This window comes from Acanthochromis polyacanthus, chromosome 7 (assembly GCF_021347895.1).
Source record: "Acanthochromis polyacanthus isolate Apoly-LR-REF ecotype Palm Island chromosome 7, KAUST_Apoly_ChrSc, whole genome shotgun sequence".
NCBI lineage: Eukaryota > Metazoa > Chordata > Actinopteri > Pomacentridae > Acanthochromis > Acanthochromis polyacanthus.
This window is the reverse complement of record NC_067119.1, coordinates 8,272,960-8,296,711: the sequence shown is the minus strand read 5'-3', so window position 1 is coordinate 8,296,711 and position 23,752 is coordinate 8,272,960. Positions and strand designations below refer to the sequence as shown.

The 23,752-nt window shown below is 42.1% G+C and overlaps 1 protein-coding gene across 1 annotated transcript in view; it reads left to right on the top strand.

The window, feature by feature from the left end:
* Positions 1-20,438, top strand: part of rtn4r (reticulon 4 receptor) — a 43,211-nt gene extending 22,773 nt beyond the window's left edge. Inside the window, exon 2 of the mRNA XM_022197254.2 lies at positions 18,352-20,438. Coding sequence (XP_022052946.1) covers positions 18,352-19,733 — 1,382 coding nt within the window. The 3' untranslated portion in view covers positions 19,734-20,438. The remainder of the gene's footprint in view (positions 1-18,351) is intronic.
* Positions 20,439-23,752: the final 3,314 nt, after the last annotated feature.

Sequence of the window (23,752 nt, the reverse complement as noted above, 5' to 3'; positions counted from 1 at the left end):
TTAATTAAAGACTGCAATCATTGCTCTTGACAGATTTCAACATGCAACCAGTAAATTCTTAAAACCTCTGTTAGGGAACTCTTTGTACTATGGCAGTCTGCAATCTACAGCTACTTCACAATCCCGGCATTGTGGGTTTCAGCAGATCTCCCTGGGCATTGCTGTTCTAGCTAGAAATATATTTGTAAGAAAGTAGCATCGGTTCAAGCATGTAGGCGGGATAACCCCCTCCCCAAACACACACATACCCCGAAGGATGAGTGGGCTCAGCGTGGTAACTCTCGAGAGACGAGCTCTTGCTAAAATATTAACAAGGTGCATGAATTCATTTCACTTAAAGGACTTAATTTAATTTCCTGCCAATGACTGTTGCCACTGATACTGCCAAAGCGCACTGAGTGGCAGATATTGGTACACTGGGTGATATAACATTTCGTGCATCCACCATCACGCTGCGCTGAATTGTGCCACTCACAGCAGAAGTGCATTTTTTAACTGCTAATGAATCAGTTGTGTTTGGGCCAATGCCAGGCACTCAGAAGCCAAGATTAAAACTCTGCTCTTGCTAATCATAACAAAAGCCATGGGATTAGTCATTGGAGATAGAGTCAAGGTCCTTGCCCACACAGCTAATTGAGCTCTTATCTTGGCCCAGCCGGTAAAGCCATTAATCATAAATGGCATGTCATGTTCATGAGCAAGTGTGGAAGCTCCATAAGCTGCCGATGAGCTCTGAAAGTGCATCGTGCTTTGTTTTAGTGAGCTCATGCAGAGCCGTGTGGATACTGTATGAAGATGAGCCAGGGTTCTGTAGGTTACTCATGTTAAAAAAAAAAAAGGTAATATCAACACACCGAGGCTTCTTCTCTTGGTCCCGAGTTCATTGCAGACTCTTGTCTTGCTATTGAGAGTAATGATAATCTTTGGGAGCTTAATTTGCTCCTCAGCGCAGACACACAGCCTCCATTTTCTTGTTTACTCTACTTTCCTGGAGGCAGTTTACCATAGATATAGCCAACAAAAGTGGGAGAGTAAACATAATCCATTGTTAACCACTGCAGTTGCTGCACGACTTCTATTTCTAGATGCCCTGCAGAAATGCACTGGTGTACCTGTGAAGATACATGTAGCTACAGTAGTTCACCCTGCTTCGTTTTCATCTGACTCCGAGCTATTTTTCCTCGACGCACAACACACTGTTGTTCTTATGACCTTTGATTGAGCAGATTTCCCCCAGGAGAGAGTAAAATTATCATCTTTGGTGCTCCCCGTGTAAAATCGCGCATAACTTTAATTGCCAGCCAATGATGGGGTCTCTGCGAAAGCTCTAAAACGTGAGTGCTCACATCAGCGAGGGCTAGTAAATTAGCATGACAGTGGCAGGTGGCTGCGTTGGGAGTAAAGGTGGAGGCGGCGGGTGAGACGTGGGGGATATGAGCTCAGCACAATGATTGAAATCCCTGCTGTCAGGTGATGGCTGCTCAGGTGATGTGGCACAATGCAAGAGCCTCTCTAAGCAAGAATACAGATGAAGGGAGAGGAGACTTTAAAGGTTTTCATACGAGAGGGGATCAGGAGGGATTTCGTCCAGTGCTGTCGGTTTCTGTCTTGTTTTTCCATCAGGGCCTCGTGCCACGCAGCCAGCAGACGTATATGCATAATGTGAAGAGGCACATGTCCAAACCAACCAGCTAATACAAACACATCAGAGGAGCAGGAGAGTACACATCCTGCCATAAATGTTAACACAAACAATCAAAGGATGTTAAGTAGAAAAGAGGATTAACTTGAAAAGACTTGATGGCTTCTTACAACGAGTCCCTTGGATATGTCCATGCCAAGTGAGCAATATCTTAAAGGTATTAGCTTAGACCGGGATATGTGAACGCTTGAGATAACGGTGGTTATCTCAATTGTCCATGGACCCATGTAACTTCCTTTTCAAACTCATTATTTATATTTAAAGATTCAAATTTTCCTCTGTGGAGCTTAGTGAGTCAGTGTTTCGCAACAATGAAAAAGTACATTTGCTCAAACATCTGACTGCCCAAGGACAATTCTGATGTATTTTCAATCCCTTACATTTTCCAACTCGTTTATATAGATATATCTCAAGGCACTTCACATAGTAAAGTGAAGACCTGCACGGAACCTTTGCAATCCTTTTGAGCAAGCAGTTGGCGACAGCGGAAAGGACAAAAGAAACCTTTGGCAGAATCAGGCTAAGGGAGGGTGTCGGGGTGAGGGATCATATATTAACTTTTAACTCCACAATAATTTTCTTAATAGCTGTGATGAAGTAGTTTCAATGCTGGTGAAGTAACTGCAATAATGTTGGTGGTGTAAGGTGCACACAACAATCCAGATGTTGATATGCTAGTGTGCCAATCAGACATTCATGGTCAATTTCTTACATAGATAAAAATTGTACTGAACAACTAAATAATCTATTTTTCATTTATTTCCCTGACATAATATGATACATCTAGAGTTTTGGCATTTGGGTACATCTTCAGGACTTGCAATGTGATTACTAACTTCAATTTAGTAACTCAACTCTCAACTGAACTTTACTTTTATAGCCTTCTATGGCACATAGCACAGCTGAACCGAAGTTCTTCCCCACACATGCAGAGTAAAATGTACAAAAAGAAAGGAGAAAAAACACAATATGCATGAAAAGGATCCGGTACTTCTTTTGCGGATGCCATTTTGTCAGTTCCTGCTACATTTAAAGAGAGTCTTGACTTGTTCTCATCTCGTAAAGGTAGAACATTTAATGCTTGATGTGCTATGGAACATGTGGACAGAATGTCCTTTTAAAATTCACACTTGGGCAGATGGGAACTCCACTTTTTCACACTTTAGTAATTTTAATGGCATTTCCCTCTTCTTTTTTTTAAACATTCAAAACACTTGAGTGTAATGACCTGACTGCACACTAACAGCACCAGTCCACTGGTTTTAGTAGTTAAACTCACATGTATAGGGTATTTTGTTGCATTGTGCAGAGCATTAAGTCTAAATCAGCGGGGCATGGATGGACCAAGAGCACCATTAAAAGCTCTGTAATGCATTTGTATTATTCAGACATATCAGGCCCATTAGCCCAACCACTAGAAAATGGCATTCATATTACAAGCCACCAAGAGCTTACAAGCTCGAGCTCCAGGGAGAAAAGGAACAGCTGAAGGATGCAGTTTAAAAAAGTACCAGATTGTTTTTCTCCGGGGCTGGAATGACTCATTACCCAGGCAGCAAAGCAGGAAGTCTTGTCAGATGGGTCGTCCCGCAGTACGGCGACACGCAAATTGCGCCAGCGCATCAATTTACAGCGCTGCAGTCATTCTGGGACAACAACAACAACAACGATGTACACAAATATGCCACCTTCACACACACAAACGCACCTGAGTTGGAATCTGGTTAAGTGATGTGTGCAAATTGCGGGAGGTTTGGGTTTTTCTGGGAGGCAGGGGGAAAGTCTCAGGTGGCTGCCATATGCTAGCGTGTTTATCCCTTCCACTCATCTGGGTTGTTCAGAATGGAGAGGAGATAGCCTGACCAAGCCATCGCTCAGACACTGCAGCTGTGAGATTGCCACTATTGGATCTTCACTCCGGTCTTATCTGATGGCCGCTCTGCCGTGAGGTGTTGTGAAACCGGCACTCGTATTCCTTCCTCTCTCTCTCTCTCTTTTCCTATCTGGGAGCAGCCCAAGGAGGGAGGTGTGGAAGGGGTTAGAGGGCATATTGGGGGCAGGCGGGCATGACACTCAGCCCTGGATCATCCCTCACTGGGGAGATAAAGAGCAGGAATGATGACTTCCCAGCATGAACAAAGCTCTGGGCCAGTGCTCGACCTTTTCCAGAAAAAAAAAAAAAAAAGGTGACTGATCCGTGGAGGCCTCTGATGTAAAGAACTGCCCTTATCACGCCAACAGGGATACAGAGGGGGAGATAGCAGACGGACCGATGTGAAGAAATTTAACTGATTGATTGACAGCTTGGCTAATGCTTCTCTGTCTTTCTCCCCTCCCTTTCTGTTTTCTTGCCGCTGTATACCTTTTATCTGAGCTCATCTGCAGGAAAATCCATTTTCCTGCAGCAGGCCGCTTTGTCTGCGCAGGGTGCGGCGGTACTGAGGCGGGTGGTAAATAATGCACAAGCCTTTCTCCTTTCATTCTTCCAAAGGAGGGAGTGCTCACTTTAAGACGCTCTCTGAAGTGGGCTTATTAAACCAAGAGGGCTGCAGCCGTTTCGTCCCCTTTTTCTAAGGGGCTGCGTTGTGGAAAAAGTGAGAATATCTCTGAAAAAACAGAAGGAAATGCCCGCTGGAAGTGGAAGAAGAATCCAAATGGGAGACACCGAAGTCAGTAACTGTGCCTTTTGCTGGAGGTTGTACCTGATCCCTAGAAGAGAGATAAAATGGCCGCCTTGCTTGTGGATTCTGTTTTACTTTGTAGGGTTTGGTTTATGATATTTGCGTCACAGGATCTGAAAAATAAGAGGAGCAGAGGGCCATGTTTAGAGCAATGGATGATGAAATTTAAGTATCCGCACCTTTCCTCGCAGGCAGAGCTGCATAACCTTGACATGAAAGGGCTGAGACTGACTCTGGCAGGTTCCTTTTAGGATTTTCCTCTCTCTTCCAAGAATCATTATGGATATTTTTTTTTGCTCTAGTCTATGTTGGGTCCGGTCCAATTCTCCGATTCACCGTACAAATGAAGATGTTTTTTATAATTCACCTTGTGTTCTCACCCGAATCTATAACTCTGCCCCAGCTGTGTTCCATTTTCTGACAAGATGCTGCAATGGTTGTCATTCCCCTTTAAAGCATGCAGAAACCTTCTAGCATGGGCTCCATTCTCTGCTTTCGCTTTAATATATACAGTAAATAGTGAGTCAACCGGCCAAATTCAGTTTCAAAGCTCCGGTTTTTCACATGCTTTGAGTTTAAGTGCAAGGTCTAGCATAGAGAATGAATCAGATGCATGCGGAGGCAGAGGAAGATGTGCGATCCTATACCTCACTAATGTCAAAAAATCCACCTACATACGCTCACAAAGAGTATTGAAGCCTCCACAAATATTTACTGGATTTTCAATAGTTTTTCATTGCGCAACAAAATCCCAGCATATCCCTCCGAGGACACTATTTTGGAAAGTGAGGCCAGTAAAACAGTGAGGCTGCTGCTGTTACAGGGCAGAGCAGCAGAAGTAGGCTCCATGATATTGCCCCTAATACATTTGCTTGCAGGAACTGACTCAAAAAAAGATGAAAGGGGAGAGGAGAGGTTTGTCTTTTTCAGGTCAACATGCCTCCAGGGCTGCCTACACATCCAAAATAGATGGATCTACATGAACGCCGGACAGAATTAGTTAACGCTTACACAATGATCCATCCAAATTTATTTATCCTTTTTTCACCCCCTTTTCATTTTATGCTGGTCTCAGGACGTCTTTCTTCCTCTGGCGATTTCTTCGAGATGCTCGTGGGCATGTTGTGTCTCTGTATTCTTTCCGCTGCGTGTCTGATGAGTCATGCACAGAGGGCTGAAAAGGAATTAAACAGCCATTGTTCGAGATAATGGATAACTAATGGCCACCTCATGAGATGTCGTGCATATGTGTTGTGCGAGATGCAATAATTGAATCTGCTGTAAATATGAGTTGAGAGATTAAACTTGCTGACATCCTGCAGGGATGGAACAGGCCATGTAAATACCAGCCGCAGACATGTAATCACAAGAAGCCCGTCAAACTGGGCACCACCTGCCCGCCTCATCCCAGTTATCTGCCTCGTTCATCTTCCTGCTCTCCAGATCTCATTGATTTCTCTTTCTTCGGCACCGATCCAGTCACTCCTCTCTGTCATTCACACGTCATTAAAACGTCCCGGCCTTCTAGAAAGGCACGGGCCGTATATCCCCCACATGATTCCCCCTTTTCATCTCACTCAAATGAATACCCTCCCCATATGTCACGGTGCAGCTAAACTGCTCTGTGGCGAGGATCGCAGACAACAGCTTGATGAGCACTGTTCTGTGTGACATGTCATCTCATGGTGAGCTATGTCCTTCTGTCTGTCCGCTTTTATAGCCTGAAAAATAACTCTGATGCACTCAAATAGTCTGCAAGTAGTGTGCTGCAAAACAGTGTGTTGCACAGAGAAGATGGAGCATATTAAACAGATATTTTATCAGACAACAAGGACTAGACATGCGGATGATTTGCTTTTGGATGTTCCACCTCTAAATGTAGAAATTCTAAAATAATATCACACAAAAGTCACACAAATAGTAAAAGAGGTCAGAATAAGAGCAGAAGTATAAAATACCAATTCATGATTCATGCTAAAACATCCTAATATTTTAGTTCAATCAAGTTTAGATTACATTTGGATTCATTTTTTTCTTAAACCTGCTGCTTAAAACTGATATTTTCTCCCTTTAGAGCACTGGAAACAAGTTATAAAGACAACATTCAAATATATTAAAGCTTTGAAGTAGGGCTGGGCGATAAATCGAATTAATCCGATTAATTCGCCTTTTTAAAACCTGACGATTTGAAAATTTGCCAAATCGTAAAATCGAGGCGAGCTTAAATATATAACAATACAGACTCTTCTTCTACCTTTCACGACTTGTGCACTGGCGTTTGCTTCCGCCTCTCATCTCCTTCCGCCAAAACACTCACATCCCCGTCATGGCGGACAGAACAGCAGACGAAGAGTTGGTCGTGAGAAAAGGGCCTCATGTTACATCGATTACATGGAAGTGGTTCAGCGTTGACAAGACTGACACAGAGCAAACTACAGTCATGTGCAAGGTTTGCAAAAGTACTGTGAAAATGAAGAGTAGCAGCACAACTAACCTCTTTCAGCAGCTCCGGCAGAGGCATCCTAAAGAATGGGAAGAGTGATCGCAGCTACGGGAGTGCGACATGGCTAGCACTGAAACAAGACCGCAAAGAAACAACAAAAATCAATTAAAATCGGAATCGTCCAAGATGCCTAAAACAAAAAATTGAGATTTTATTTTTGGCCATATCGCCCAGCCCTACCTTGAAGTAAATATGATGAATTCATTGGCAAAGAAATAGATTTTTTTCCACATTCAGCAGCAACATTAGCAGTGATTTGTGAGTAAGTTCTTTATCAGATAGACAACAAAGACTAGACATGTAGATGGTTGACTTTTGCATGTTCAGCATTTTAATGTGGAAATTTGAAAATATTAAAACAACTAAAGTTACAAAAAAATGAAAAAGAGGATCAAAAGCTACAAAAACCAGTACTGATCCATAAAAACACCCTAATTGTACCCTAATTGTGCCACAACACATTAGTTCTATCAAGCTCAGACTACATTTGGATAAACTTTTGCTTAAAACTGATATTTTTTCCCCTTTATGTTGGTTGAAACAAGCTACAAAGACAACATTCACATATATTAAAGCACTGGAGTAAATATGTTGAATTAATTGGCAAAAAAAAATATTTTTTTTACACATTCAGCAGCAACATAAGCTTTGATTTGTGATAGTTCTTTATCAATCTACATGTAGATGGTTGGCTTCAAATGTAGAAATTTGAAAATACTATAACGTAAATGTTACACAAAAGGGAAAAGAGGATGAAAAGCTACAAAGTAAGAGATACAAAACCATTATTCATCCTTTAAAAACCCTATTTGTGCCAAAACACTTTAGTTCTATCAAGCATAGACTACATTTGGATTCATTTTCCAACAAACTGGCAGCTTAAAACTGCTATTTTTGCCCTTTTATGTTGGTTGAAACAAGTTATAAAGACAACATTCACATATATTAAAGCCTTGAAGTAAATATGTTGAATGTGTTGGCAAATAAATAGGTTTTTTACACAATGAGCGGCAACATTAGCAGTGATTTGTGATTCTAAGTTCATCAGTTCAACAGCAAGGACTACACATGTAAATGGTTGGCTTTTGGATATTCTACATTTAAATGTGGAAATTTGAAAATATTAAAACACTAAAGTCACACAAAAAGGGAAAAGAGGATGAAAAGCTACAAAATAAGTGCCACAAAACCATCATTCATCCTTTAAAACACCCTAATTGTGCCACAACACTTTAGTTCTGTAAAGCTTAGACTACATTTGGATAAATTTTTACTCAAACCTACAGCTCAAAACCAATATTTTGTCCCTTTAGAGCACTGGAAACAAGTTATAAACACAACCTTCACATATATTAAAGCCTTGAAGTAAATATATGTTGAATTTGTTGGCAAAGAAATAGATTTTTTTTTCCACATTCAGCAGCAACATTAGCAGTGATTTGTGTTATTTGATAGACAACAAGGACTAGACATGCAGATAATTAGTTTTTGGATGTTCCACCCTTAAACACCAACGTCACACAAAAAGGGAAAAGAGGATGAAAAGCTACAGAATCTTTATCCAGCCTTAAAAACACTCTAATTGTGCCAAAATACTTTCGTTCTATCAAGCTTAGACTACATTTGGATTCATTTTTCCCTAAACTTGCTGCATAAAACTGCTATTTTTTCCCCTTTTATGTGTGTTGAAACAAGCTATAAAGACTACATTCTTATATATTAAAGCCTTGAAGTAAATACGTTGAATTTGTTGGCAAAGAAATAGATTTTTTCCCACATTCAGAAGCAACATTAGCGGTGATTTGTGATTGTTAGTTGTGTGTCTGACAATCTAATGCTTGCAAGTCCAGTTATCACGCTCCTTTAATCTCCGTTTTGCTCTCCACCTACTCCTCGGGGGGAGATCTGGCTCTTCAGCCGCTCAGAGCTGCACTATTTCCTCTTATTTGCCTGAAAACAAAGCTGATGGCAGACGTGATACTAAGTGAAACAAGTCAAATTGCAGCCTGTAAAACCAAAGCTCTTTGAGTTTGTTGAAAAAAATGTGCTGAAAAAGCCCCGTAGAGCTGCAGAACAGGGTGATCACACTCAGAGCATCACAACAAGCAATGCAACATATTGTTATGTAAAAATATTGATTTTATAGTTTTAGATAGCTGTTTGAATTGTATAGTGACAGTCCATCCATTCTACTTCTTGTATTTTTAGAGAAAGGTGTCGTCTTCTGGTATTATCAATGAGCTCTCTTGCACGCTATGATATATGTGCCTAGTTTGCATCATATCCACCTCACTGAGGACGAGATCAGTGCGGTTTTGCAGCGTTTGAAGCCACGTTCGCTGGTTAAAGCACTTGGCTTGTCCGGCCTGAGTCAGTCTGAGGTGATTGCAGATGACACATTTGCAGCCAGTCTGCATAGTCAGCCGGCCAATCTAGCAGAGTGCAATATTGCAAAAACCGGAGAAGACTGAGGAAGGTTAGATGACACATTATGGAAGTAAAGAGGCTGTCAATAATGATTTGTCTTGTGAGGCATTCTCGGGCTCATTTTCACTATTTTTCACCCCCAGGCAGTGGAAGTACCTGTGTCATTCATTGCAATCTCCCATGAATGAGTAATCTGCCTATTCAAAATATGCCGTACAGTATCCACCTATGAAATAACCTCGGAGACACTAATGTATGTGCGCGCAGTTGTTTCCGTCCTAGCTGGAAGGGCTTTGCAAGGTTAAGTCGAGCGTCCGTGTCAAGAACAAAGCAGAGAAGGTGCTGGCAATTTAGAAATGCTTTTTTGGTTTCCCCCCCTACAGCTACTCTTTCCTGCACAGTAATTCTCCAGAACAACTAAATGGGTTGCTCACAGAATGACTTTGGTTTAGTCTAGACTGGTCAAAGATTAAGTGCTTGTTTGATGTATTTTTTCCCCAATTGTAACTCACACAAACACAACACTTCATCCGGAGCTAGTTTCTCTTCGACAAGCACAACAAGTGCCAGTCTAAGAGGGGCTGCTGCCAAACACGGGAATTTTGTAGTAATGAAGCTGTCAGAAAGGAGTGGAGTGGATAATGTTTGCACCCACTTCGCTTCCAGGCCTGGAAAACAGAATATACTATTCTTTGAGAGCTCAACCGGCCCTCTGTTCTCGATGTTCCCTGCTCAAAGTGTTATCTTCACATGCACAAATATATACGGGCTGCCTGTGGGTACCGTCACCGCTCTCTCGCTCTCCGGCTGACACTTAACACGAGGGGGGTTTTAACATTATCTGAAGCTTTCATCCAATATTTACCGGGGCCGTTATCCTCCTCAAATAATACAGCGGTGATTCATTAGGCCTCATTTTGCTTTTATGCCAGCGCGGTGCTGCTAACTGTGAGGGCTCGCGGTTCTCACCAGTTTCGTATTGTTGACACAGGACCCCGAGAACGGCGTGAACGAACATGACTCAGATTTTCTGGAAGCGGTGAATAATGTAAAAATAAAAATGCAACAACCTCCTGCCAAACACATGATGCGCATTCTGCTAGAATCAACACCGCTTATTTATTCAAGTGATGCGAACGCTTGTTGATGATAAACAGCTATAAAACAATTTATAACTCATTGTGAGCCAGGGATTTCGGTGCAAAGGCAGGAATTCCAATATATAAACAAATATCGGTGGGAAATAAAAAAGAGAAACAGGCTTCAGGCGCAGTCCAAGGTAATGTAATGCTTCCTATTTGCATCACACAAAGCATTGTGCAAATTGCAAGTAACATAACTCAGGAAACATTCATATGGAAATAAGAAAATAAAGTGGAGAGCATCCGTCAAAAAAATGGATCCCGTCTGTATCAATAGGAATAAAATGTCTCTCATATCACTGCCAGAGTGATGTTTTCTTTCATCTATTCGTACGCCGTTAACTGTGGTGTGTTGAAAGCTTTTGGACATACAGAGATAAACCCCAAATTGCAGGAAAACATTTCCTTTAACAATAATAGCACCTCTCAGATAGCAATGACATTTCAAAGTAGCCTAACCTATCTTCAAAATACCTACAACAACAGAAAACATACACTGACAAAAACAACTGAGCAAGCACGGTTCTGTTACGGCTCTTTTCGTGGATGCTAATCTGATATCATTCCTATTGTTGACTATTCCTGTGCAGAATCCCTGTTTCTTTTCAAACAGATCCCCTAAAGTACTTTGTGACACGCTCGATTTTAATCGAAAAAAAAATAAAAGAACGTCTCCTAAAATGTTGTTAACACCTGTGCTGAAGTCTGCCTGAGAGCTAAGCAACATCCAGACACATGGGGCACGCACTGAAGCAGCTCCCCTCATTTATTTCCTTTGCAGCCATGTGCAGATAAGATAAAGCCTTATGCACTCTGTTAAGCAAAATAAATAAATAAATAAAGTGCTCGGCTGCACCAGTGGCAGCACGCAAAAACATAAAGTAGGGCATCCCGAATTTTTTTTTTTTTTTGGTCTTCTGTGGCTCGAGGAAGTGCATCTGGACACCCCCACACGCTCATGCTCGGGAGATGTCGGCATTATTTCCAGCTTACATTATTTGAATTATGCATTTTACATGGTTTCACATGCGGGAATTGCCCATGTCTGTGACACGAGGAGGCGGGCATGGTGCTGGAGTCGAGCCATTCTGCAAAACCTCACGGGTAGACTTGACTCCCGACGCTTTCCGTGGATTATTTCACAGTGAGCTGCAGCAGCACGGAGGGGCCACTTGGTCGCCTGCCAACTATACAATAGCGTTGTGAGGAATATGGCATTTTTGCCCCCCTTATCGAGTGGCGCTGTGCCACCACGCTGCAATTAATCCGTTTTAGTGGCATTTAGGCGCACCTGACTCTATTTCAGCTATCATCAGTGCAACTTGGAAGAAAAAGCACCTGCATTTTAGTAGATAAACTCATTGATAGTCGCAAAAAAAAGTGCTGCCTGGTTGTGCAAGAAGTATACATCATTTAGTTTAGGACACTGGGGACGTGCACTGTACATGCTCCACACTATACAATAGTCATGAGAAGCACGACACAGCCTGGGAAACTGAAAAAATGAATCATGTTTTTTATGGCCCTGGAGGAGCATTGTCAAGCCAGAGTTGGACCTGAACTGCTAACCTACATTGTTAGTTGATTTAATCTGAAAATGCATCACATTCTATGAACTGATGGCACAGTTTTTGTGCAAAGTGTAGCTGTGACAAGAAGAACATTAGGCAAAAATTGCATACAAATGAAAGTACAGTGCAAATAAATGTTAAAAGACTGGAGTTCATTTGTTTATCACACGTTATATAGCGGTGACAGTTTGCAAATGTTTGCCGTCTTGAATGACACCCAGCAGAGTGACGATATGAGCAGCTGGGAGGTCAGTGCATCATTGAAGGGTCGATGTAAAGTGATGGCAGTTGTTGAAAGGGATAACTCTGCACTTCTACTTTCCTTTCCAATTGCCTGCCACCGGAGCGGGGATTCGATCCGACAGCCTCTGATTGCAAAGCTCATTCTCTCACTGACACGGCTATTGCCAGCCCCACCGCCTATTGTTACTGCTGTCACTTCTCAGTAGCTTGACACGACCGCCTATCCGCCTGCTGCAGCTACGCCGAGCCAGAAGCATCGGCCGCGTTTCTTTCATTACCCCCCCTCCTCCTCGCAGACAAGAAAAGACATCCACGTGTGCACACGCATGTAAACCTACGCGGGTTTTTACATCCACGCTGTTGCCTGGCTCTGTTTTTTCCCTGTGCCTGCCGACCTCCGGTTCCCTCAGTTATTCATGAGCCATCTGCTTGGGCAAGTGCTGTGTCAGATGTGTGTCAAACAGGACCTCATCTGTCCCCCCTCCGATCCTACTTCGTCTTCTAATTGTGTCCTCGTCTGCATGCTGAAGTTGCCTCTGCAGCTACGCTTTTGCTGAGGGACTCCGGCGCGACTCTCTGGTCCATTACGCCCCAAATAACCAGTTTGATCCGACGTGTGCATCTTTATTTAAGATCATGGCATCTGGTTCATCAATGTTGTAGGGACGAGCGCAAATCTGCCTTTGCGTGCTCGTCTGTTCGCTTTGTGCGTGTGTGAAGTGAGTTGAAAATGAAGATACAGAAATACAGTTTTTCAGTTCAAAAAACAACTAAATCGACATGTTGCTGAAGTAAAAGGTAAATGCTACACTCTACACCCAGATGGTACAATAGTGTAGTTCCTGCAAGACATGAAGTAGAATTAGACAGTATTAGGGGTTGAAAAGGTTTTGGAATGTGCAAGTGAAGAAATATTGCATGCCTTAGAAGTTAGAATAACCCTCTGATCCCCAAGCAGCTTCTGGGTGTGTTTTTTTTTTCTTCTGTCACATTTTTTTGCTCAATAGGGGCTCATTTTTCACTGCAATATAAAGTCCTGTATCTCTATGGAAACAGCATAACTATGGCTAGAAGTAGAGAGAACTCAAAAATGTCTTTTTATGCAGTGTGACATAGTTATGATGCCATGAATTATTTCAAAGTGTAAAAAATGTTGCGTTACTTTGATTATTTTACAAAAAGCTTAACATTTACAACAGGTGTTACGAATACTGACAAAACATGGCTCCCCATGCTATAGATATTTTATATTTTTAATTTCTGTCCATACTTGTCTCCCATCTGTTCTGTATAAACACATTCTGCAGTTCAGGCCAGTTCAGCCAAAAACACACTGAATTTTTGTGACGCGATTCACAGTTGAGTCACTTATGGCACCTCGGTTTAGCTGAAGAGTGTTGATTATTTTTTAAATTTCATTGCAGAATCTGTTTAGTTCAAACAGGGTTTCGAGTTTGACACATGTAGAAAAAAGTGGTTTTGATGAAATATCATGATTTAAAGCACAGATCGGGTAGTTTTCTGACTAAAAAATGCGTCACAGATGATTAGTTCTGTAGTTTTCACAGGTTCTAGTTCGGTAATCGGTGTAATTTTGGTGGTTTCTTTAAAAGACAACCTGCCTATCAACCCAGCTACCTGGTTTTTGAGGTTCAGAGGGTTGATTGCATTGAAGACTGAGTAAAAGAAGAAAAGTAGCTCCTTTGGAACCTCTCCTCTCAGTGACAGGGTAAATACAGTAGCAATAAAAAGGTCAATGTGGCCTTCTGATCACAACCCTTTTCCATATGAATATGCCCCACCAACCAATCCCTGCGCGATTCGGCAGCGCTCCTGAAAGTGAGGACCATTTCTTCTCTGTAATAAAACTTTTCACTGGCTTATAAAGGAAAAGAGCTTCAAAGCAAACTTAAATGGAATATTCTCCTGCTCTGCCATGACAGTGTGACTGTAGGCGACTCTGTAATTCTCACTTCTTCCAAAAGTAGCACTTTATCAAGAAACTCTACATGACTGAAAGTAGAAGTACAATTTTAGAATGTACTGTAAAAAAAAGTTTAAGCAGACAGTAAGCTGATTTAGTTACAGTGGCGAGAATGCATGCAATTAGTTGCTTTAATTGAGCGTAGGGCCGGTTTATTCGTGCTCATAAGAGGGCTGAATGTCTCAGGTGAAGTGTCTGAGTGATTGTACTCATCTGAGAACAGCATTAGTGTAGAAATATTAAGGTTACGTATCATTAACCAGTTCTAGTGGCTTTTTGTGGACATGAGCTTTGATAAAATCCCTGGTATTAAGGAACATTTTTACATAATTACACGCTTTATGCAGAATTTAAAAGGATACCGCTCTTAACAGGTTGACCACGTGTCATATAGAGGAAAATGGCAACGAGTGAATGAGAAAGCAGCGCAAACAGAAACAGAATAATCAGCCACTGATGATAAATTCATCACAGAAAGAAGTGGTATTATATAAGGAAGGTTTTACTGTAGAGTGTGGTAAGTAAGTCAAGTCAGGCTGCAGTTTGAGAAAGATTTTAAAGCATAAAAAAGTTGCTCTTTCTATAAAAAAAGTAATTTTGTTCTTAGTAGTAAAATGCATAGTCTTTATATTTTGTGTTCTCTTCTCATAACAGCTTTGCGACTTTGTGATGCATCGAGTTATTGCCCTTTATTACTCTCAGCTCAGAAAGTTATTTATGGCCTGGCTCTGGCTGGGGTAAAAAAAAAATTGGGCTTCATACGACTGTCATATCTCCTAGAGTTCCATTATGTTGTTCATTTAAACACGAAATAAAAAACAGTTTATGCATGCGTGGATGGGTTCACACAAGATGCATGACCTCACGGCGAGGCATCGTGACTATATTAAATGCAGGTCGGCCTCCGAGCAACACAATAATGTATAATTTCAGAAGGAGGGCAGGAGGTCCCTCTGGAGAACCACCGTGATTCATCTCTGACAGAGACATCACTTCCACTCTGGGCCGAGGGGATAAGACTGTCATGTTAGCTGTCCCTGCCCGATCCCCAGCCCTTCAAAGTAAAGCCACCATGATGAATCGGAGCCCCCTTTCGGATGTGCTGCTGTCCCGGCATGCCCTCTGTGCTCATTGCAGGTTCCAGAGCATGTGGAAGCGTTTAGGCCCATGTCCCATTTGCTCGACGAGACAAAAAGGAGCGCGGAGAGTTTGTTTGGAGCTCTGAAACATGCCAGCGACAAATGCAAACGACTGAGGAGTCTGGCTAAGTGATGCAGTCATACAATAAGCAAACAAAGCTGTCTGCGCCCACTCATGGCGCTCCTGTGGACGTCTCTGTGTTTTTGCATCTGAATGTTGTGTCCTCTAGCTACTGCTGGGGCACCGGTGCCAGTATTTTTGGACTTGAGTTACTGTTTGCTGATATTATTTCTCCACAACACTGACTGCTTTCATGCCAATTTCCCTCTGAGTATTAAATTTCCCTTTTTGCCAGATCTCCTATAATACATCCTCATAATTTTGTTTTTTTTCCATCCTATTCTACCACTAAGAGTGCACTTTATTTATTAAAGGAAGACAAAACAAGAGTCTGCAACAGCTCAAAATGGATCAATAAACTCAATCTTTGGAGATCTGCGTCCATTTTTTTAATAGAAGATCCATATCAGCCCTGTAATGTCTAACCAGAGTCTCTGTCACTTTTCACATGATCCTCACAAATTTGTTTTGGCAGATAGTTCACTTTAGCCCAGCAAAGAGGCTGCATCACCCATGAATACTGGTCTTAAGCATGCCACATATTGCCAGGCTCTTGTTCTAAGCACAAGTGCTTGTCTTGGAAGAGAGGGAGGAGGGGAAATCATGTACTTTATTCAAAGCTAAAGGGACTAGCAGTGTCACTCAAGAGAAAACAAATAAGCTTGTCTGCTCTTAAACAGAGTGAAGATTGCTATTGTACAATCATATAGCTCTCAGAAAAGAGGCCGCTGGCAGGGTCTGAGAGAGGAAGGCAGCGCTCTGAGCCATGTTTTGACACAGGAGATAGAGGAAGATTAAGCGTTGAAACCAAAGCTGGCAGAAGATGATAAGGAATGGATTTTTTTTTTTCTCCATAACCTTGTTGTGTTTTGTTTGTGTCAACTTTACTTAACTATCAGGACAAACTGCTGAGCATCATTTCTTTTCTCTGTAATCTTTTCTGGATTCAGATCTGAAGCAAAGACAACAAAGTAGTGATGCAAAAAAAAGAGGAAAGACCAGCACTGCTGACCAATCGATAGCACAAACTCAGCTCTCAGTGAAAGGTGAGAGGTCCAATTGTGATGCAATGTGGAGATTACTCAGAAATATGATTATGAAAGAGTGAAATAACACTAAAATGTCAGGGTGCTGGACTGGTGTTTGGATAGTAAAACAGTCAGTGAGATGCAGATGTGAAGATGCTGTTAGTGAGGGAAAAAAATGATTGGCTTGGAGTTGATGACATTGTGGGGCTTATGCTGTCATTCAGCAGATGCTAACAAAGACAAGACGTATTATGCCGCGAGCTGAGGAAACCAGGCTTTGACACGTAACGCATGGGTGGAAATAGCCTGTTAATGAATAGACAGCAGAGAGGGGAAAAAATGAAGACGGCAGAGGAGATACACGAAGCGTGCTGTGCGATAAAATATTGCTATTGTTAGGCAGTGCTGAGGGAAAAGTGCTGCGATGCAGAAAGAGTGGAAAGTCTTGACAGCTTTCCAGTGGCAGTCTGACGGCTGAGCAGGGAGATTGGAAGGAAAGTGCAGCAGAGGGCTGCTGTCAGGCCACACCAGAGCTCCGTTTAACAAGGTCCATAGATGAGCTGCACCACAACACATTGCAGGGGAATGAGAGAAGGGAGGGAGGGCTGAGTAAGGCTCATGCATTTCTTTTTTTTTTTTTTAAACCAGAGTCTCACTACCTGTCATACCAGCAAGTCTGGGAGACCTCACATGTGCATGGAGGCAGAGATTGGAAATCCTGTGTAAGGACAGGAGCTGAAGAGGACTCAGAGATGCCGAGTACCTGTCATTATACGATGATCTCAGATTGTGACACTTTGACACCGTCATCTCTGCATGAAGGATGTATGAGGACCGGTGGATGAATGCCTCCCCCCCCCACTCAGCTGTACCTACAACAGTGTAATGTCAGGAGTGATAATTTGCACGTTGTAATCCCGCCCATTTCAATTATATGCTAGTGTGCAGCTGGTTCATGTGGACCATGGCGGAAGACAATCACAAAGTATTGATGAGAGCAAATGCGGAATACGCCTTATTTTAAACATGGATGCCTGCAGGGCAAACACATGCTATAATCTTTACAAACATCGCTCTGAGTGCTTCCTCACCTCACGCAGCACTTAAAAGGAAAAAAAATGCTCCAGTGGAACTCTAGCAAGGCCTCAGCAGCCCTCTTTCCTTACCTTGGCCCCCAGGTATCAATCCTAGCTTGGCATGAAAGCTTATCTCCCACCGTCAGGCTAACTGTCAACTTCAGGAATGCTGAAACACCACTAGTTATGTCTGTCCTATTAGAGCAGGCTAATTCTATATAAAAGCCGACCCACCCGGTTTTAAATAAGTCTGCCTTCACGGGTCTCTCTCTCTCTCTCTCTCTCTCTCTCTGCTCAGGTCTTTGCGTCATCAGAGGCAGCAGGGAGGAGATGTGTCCCCAGATCCACCTAACATCGCTGCTAAAAAGCATGCTGAATCACCATTATGAGGGGGATTAACTATTCTGTAGTAATGTGCTGAACATTGCACTTCATGGAGCAGAATGTTTTGGATTTCTGTGTTTTAATGCTGTGCTCTGTCTAGCTTAAATTGTCCAATTTATTTATGATATGAGCAGAAACTATACATGTATTTCCTGCACGGTTTTTGATACCGGCACGCTTTTTAGCAGACTAATTCTCCAATCTGCCGTCTGGCTGTTATTTCAAGGGTTTATGCATATTACATCCTGACCCGGATTCATCCATTTCTGCAGATTTCCTGCGACTGTGACTTTCGATATTTACATACATTATTTACTAATCCATTGATGTCTTTTTCTGTGTCTCCGTAGGGGGGCGACTCCTTTTTCTGGTGATGTGGCTGAACCTTGTGCCTCAAACTTACAGCTGCCCTGCCAAGTGTGTGTGCTACAGTGAGCCCAGGCCCACCGTGGCCTGCCAACAACAAGGACTGTTTTCCATCCCTACTGAGATCCCAGTGCGGAGCCAACGGATATTCCTCCAGAGCAACAAGCTGACAGTGGTGAGGTCCACCAGCTTCAGTTCTTGCCACAACCTTACCGTTCTCTGGCTCTACTCCAACAACATCAGCTACATCGAAGCTGGAGCTTTCTATGGGTTGGAAAAACTGGAGGAACTGGACATTGGGGACAACAGCAACCTCCGCACCATTAGCCCAACGGCCTTCCGAGGCCTAACTAAGCTGCACACCCTCCATCTCCACAGGTGTGGCCTGTCAGAGCTCCCGGTCGGGGTTTTCCGAGGAATGTTCTCTTTACAGTACCTTTACCTGCAGGACAATAACATTCTTACCCTGCATGATGACACTTTTCTGGACCTTGCCAACCTCACCTATCTCTACCTGCATAATAACAAGATCAAGATAGTAACGGACAACATGTTTCGAGGCTTAATCAATCTGGACCGGCTGCTGCTACACCAGAACAGAGTCATCTACGTCCAGCCCAGGGCTTTTAATGACCTTGGTAAGCTGAAGTCCTTGTTCTTGTTCTTCAACAATCTCACGGTGTTGACGGGGGAGACCATGGACCCGTTGGTTACACTCCAGTATTTGCGTTTAAACGGGAACCAGTGGATCTGTGATTGCCGGGCGAGGACCTTATGGGACTGGTTCAAACGTTTCAAAGGTTCCAGCTCGGAGTTGGAGTGCAACGTTCCTGAGTTCCTGGCAGGAAAGGATCTGAAACGACTGAAAAGTGAAGACTTGGAGGGATGTGTGGAAACACCCCAAATCCAGACCAATCTCTTCAACTCCAAGTCACATTCTGGGAAATTTCCTTCCACTGAAAGCCCTCTGGGGGACACCATCCCCAGATGTTGTCTTGGAGATAATGACAAGTCTTCTATCCTGTCTGGAAAGAGCCGCCAGATCACTAACAACCCCCTTAAGGAAAAGGAGAACATGTCCAAGACTAAATATAAAGAGCCGGAGCGAACAAAAAATGAGACCCAAAACAAGCAGAATGATGGACCACTGGGAACCTTGTCCAACACCCTGGACAAGTCTTTGGAAAACTTAAACCCCGAGCTTATAGACACTCTGGAATCATCTACAGCATCAAACAAAAAGAAAAAGAAGTGTTCCAAAAAGCCCAAATCAGACGCCCACTGCATCAAAGGCCGGGGTTCTACTTTGCAAGTGCTGCGCTTTCTCTTCATTCCCATGACCTGGATATCTCTAGCCATGTCTTAGGACTCCTGATCTCACTCTGAACACAGGACTCAAGAATGTTGATGCTCATGACAATGATACAAAAAGATGCAGCGACATCTACGACAGGTAGTGACTGAAAAAACGAGGAGTCACTTTGACCCGACGTTGCTGAGGACAAACAATAAATGGAGATGTTAGAGTACATTTAACAAAATGGATGCCTTTACAGAACACTACAGATCTAATGTAAATAATGAATTGGTGCCCAAAATTGTTTGTTCTCTATGTACTCAACTGTACTGTGTCTAAGCTACACTTTGGAGACTCCTCCCTTTTCCCTCTGAAAAAGCTTTTACTGCTCAGACAGACCACCGGAAGACTTTAAAAAAAAATCAACAAAAAGAAAAGACAAAAACAAAAAAACCTAATACAGGAAATCAGAGACAGAATGCACACAAAGAATGTTGGGTCTGTTTAAAGAAGATAAACGATCTCTTCCCCCATTATTTATTCAGTCATGCATTTGTTGGGTAATGTTTCGTTTTTTTATGTTTATAAAAAGCAAATGTTTTACCTCCCCCTGATTTTAGTTCTATTTTCATGACAGAAGGGATATATGGGTAGCATTTACCAAAAGAATGCTTTCAGTTTGTTTATGGAGATTGCAATGGTACCATAGATATGCATTTTATTTTACTTGTGTACAAGTATGAATATATTATGAATAAAAGTTCTTATTTCGTAGATCTTGCTGAGATTGCGTGGTGTTTTTCAAAAAAGATGTGACAATGTTGCTGCCTTTAGATTGGTAAATTAATGTTTCAGGTTTGAAGGAATTGATTGGAGACTTGAATCACGATCGTATTATTTGTAATGGACATTTTTGCCAATTTTAGTCATTTTATTGGCTTTCTTTTCATAAAAAATGGCTGAAAATTTGTTGCTGCGGTTTTCTCTGGGAAAACACAATTCATGCAGTTCATGAAGATCCATTCTGCTCCATTTCTGGTGTGCTGTTTTAATGAGGTGCAGGGAAGCTACATTAGAGGGGACTTTATTCTAAGATTGTGTCAGCAAAACTGTTCTAAATGAGAACCAAACGCATTTGAATTTACAACATGCATACGAATTTAGCAAATAGCAGCAGCTCACATTACGTCTCACTAACCACACTGGGAGCCAAACAACACTCCTTCTCCAAAAACAGATGGTGCACCCACTGTGGCATGGTCATTGTTTTCAGGATTGTTGGGAGACTGATGACTGCCTGCTTTTGTCCAATCTGGCCCAATCCCAAACCTCAGGCGTCCAGATTTTGGTTGCTTTCCTCCTCAGCCTCTTCAGGATACTGGCATCGGGAGAAGCAGTGGAATACTGAGCAGATATAGTAATACTTTATCCTTTAATTGATATATCGTGAGCTTTTCAGCGCCTCTTTTTCAGCTGATATGACTGCTTATGTTGACTTTGATCTTCCATAGGTTAAGGAATCATTAAATCTAAAAATAAGATTGGAATTACATTATCAGGGCCCGTGTTTGAGCCTCATTAGTTACAACTTCTGTTCTCGGTATATTCTCCTTAAGGCTCTCTGAGAGATCAAACATATCAATGATTATGCTATAATTTGCAATTTAAAGCAAGGTCAACATCCGACGTCAACATCCATCCAGGCAGCATATTTACTGATCTTAAGTGATGGCTGCACATGCAGTAGGACAGCATTGAATGAAACGCCCCGGGCAGCTTGATAAAATTCAAATTAGAGCTAGTTTTGTATATTCCAAAACATTGCCGGATCTTTCATAATTTTTTGAGTGAATTATTAAACAGCTCATGAAAATGATGTCGGAATATTCAAAAAGTGACTCCTCGCATCACAACCTTGACTTTGAAAAGAGACCCTCAAGGCGTCATATTAAAAAGCTGCTTTGCCTTTTCTTGACATCCAAAATACAGTATGAAACATCTGAATATGAAATGGAGTTTTGAAACGGCTCTGCAAGCCGCCTGCGGTGGGTTCGAGTGTCCGCAAGCGGATGATAACGCAGATATATTCTCCACCAAATTAAGCCAAGATCTTGTCGACAGCTCTCAATTTATCTGGCACAAAGTGAAAGCATTAGAAGGCAAGGTCTCCACAAATCCCCGGAGCTTTCCATTGTCGTCGATTAACCCTGGAAAGTAAGAGGAGTGAAGGGGACCTGAGAGGATATTGATCTTGAGTAGGAATCAAATAGACCCCTCCAACACAGTGCCACTGCCGTCTGCTGATAGACAAGACAAGCTGCGACAATTGTACATGACGCAGTCGCTTGTATACCTGCAGAGATACACATCAAAAACTAATTTTCTGAGTCCTTTTCCCATTTTAAAAGCAGTATCTTGTCTTACTCCCCCACTCTCCATATAATGCAAAAAAAAAACAAAAAAACACCAGACCGGTAGACAAATCTTGGATAGTTGTCAGTTCGCTATTCTCTAATATCTTTAAAGCAGATTTTAATATTCCTTAATAAATGGTGGATGCAAGGTCATTATGAGCTCTTAGGAGTTTGTTTTCATGCACTTTGCTTTTTGTTTCTTAGCAGTATAACTCCAAAATAAAGCTAAAACTACAAAAATCTGTCTCACATTTTAAGAGAGGTCCAAATTTGTATTTGGAAAACATCTTTCTAAACATTTCCCATTCCTCCAAAAGCTTGTGCTGCCTCATTTCACCACAAGCATTTAGGACCTAAATGAAAATTTAATAAAGCCTATAAAAAGAATGCTTTTAGACATGCATGCCTGGTTGACCAGTGTGTTTGGGGCATTTCATTTTTACCTGCTTTTTCCATCTCAGCATCCACTCACTCTCTGAGATTTTGGTTTCTGTCTGTAACCTCGGCAAAACTCTAGCTTGAAAATCTCCGACCTGACGCGTTGAATGACGAATGTCGGTTTGTCTTCTGTCAGTGATTCAGCTGTGATTCAGCTCCTGGTGGCATATCAGCGCTCATGCTGCCATTTATATTCCTCAGTTTATTTTAAAACAAATCACTTGTGCTCAGAGAAATCAGCATTTATTCCGCTGCAAACGTATGACCTATCTAGTGCGGCAGCAGGAAGCGTCACAGAACACAGTCCTTGTCCTGGATTACCGCTTAAAAGGCACTTCTCTGATAAAAATATGATGAAGTGACTTGACTTCAAGAGCGCGCTTTTAAATTAGCTTGATCATCAGCAGCATTTCCATTCTGGCAAACACAAGGCCTGTGGATTTGAGACACTGCAAAAGAGACTCATGCTGAGAGGAAGCTAATGTTCCTCCTGGCATGAAAATTTGGAACATTTGGCAAAGATGCACAGCTCCACCCTTAACAAGTACATACCATTCACATTCTCATATCCCGGTACATTCACACGCACATAAAAGATGCATTTCACGCTTCGGCTGAAGCTCGTGATTCCAGATTCCTGGTTGTTCATTCGGCTATCTCTGGACTTCTGTGTCCTTTTGCAATATTTTAACAGCTTTAGGTGTAGTAGAAGATTTAAATCAAACATGTAAATGCAGGGTATTTACTTTAAATAGATAGTTTTTTTGGGGGGAATCATCTCTTTGGTTAAAATGGGTATTCTTTTGGAGTTAGAGGACCTTCAACATAGCGACCAAAGGTGCATAGGTTTTGTGAGACTGCATATTTTGAAAGATATGTATGAACCCATCCACCCATGCAGAGTTGCCTGCAGGTCGGTTGAGCAAAAACAGAACAACAGGCATATCTACTGTCTGTGTACATTTTGGTGTATCTGCAATGCATTAAGGATGCACACAGCCATGACACAGAGGAGACCTGCCATCCATTTCTGTTCACCTGATAATGGAGAGATTAATCATTTTGCACCGTGTTGTTTTATAATTTTCCTCACAATATGGAGGCGACAGAGAGTGATTGCTGCTGTCATAACTTCAAAGCACGGTGTCATAATAATTGTTCAAAACTGTTGATCTAAAGCATCAGTCTCCAACTTCTTTTGCACCTCGGATTGGTTTCAAGCAAGACAATTTTTTA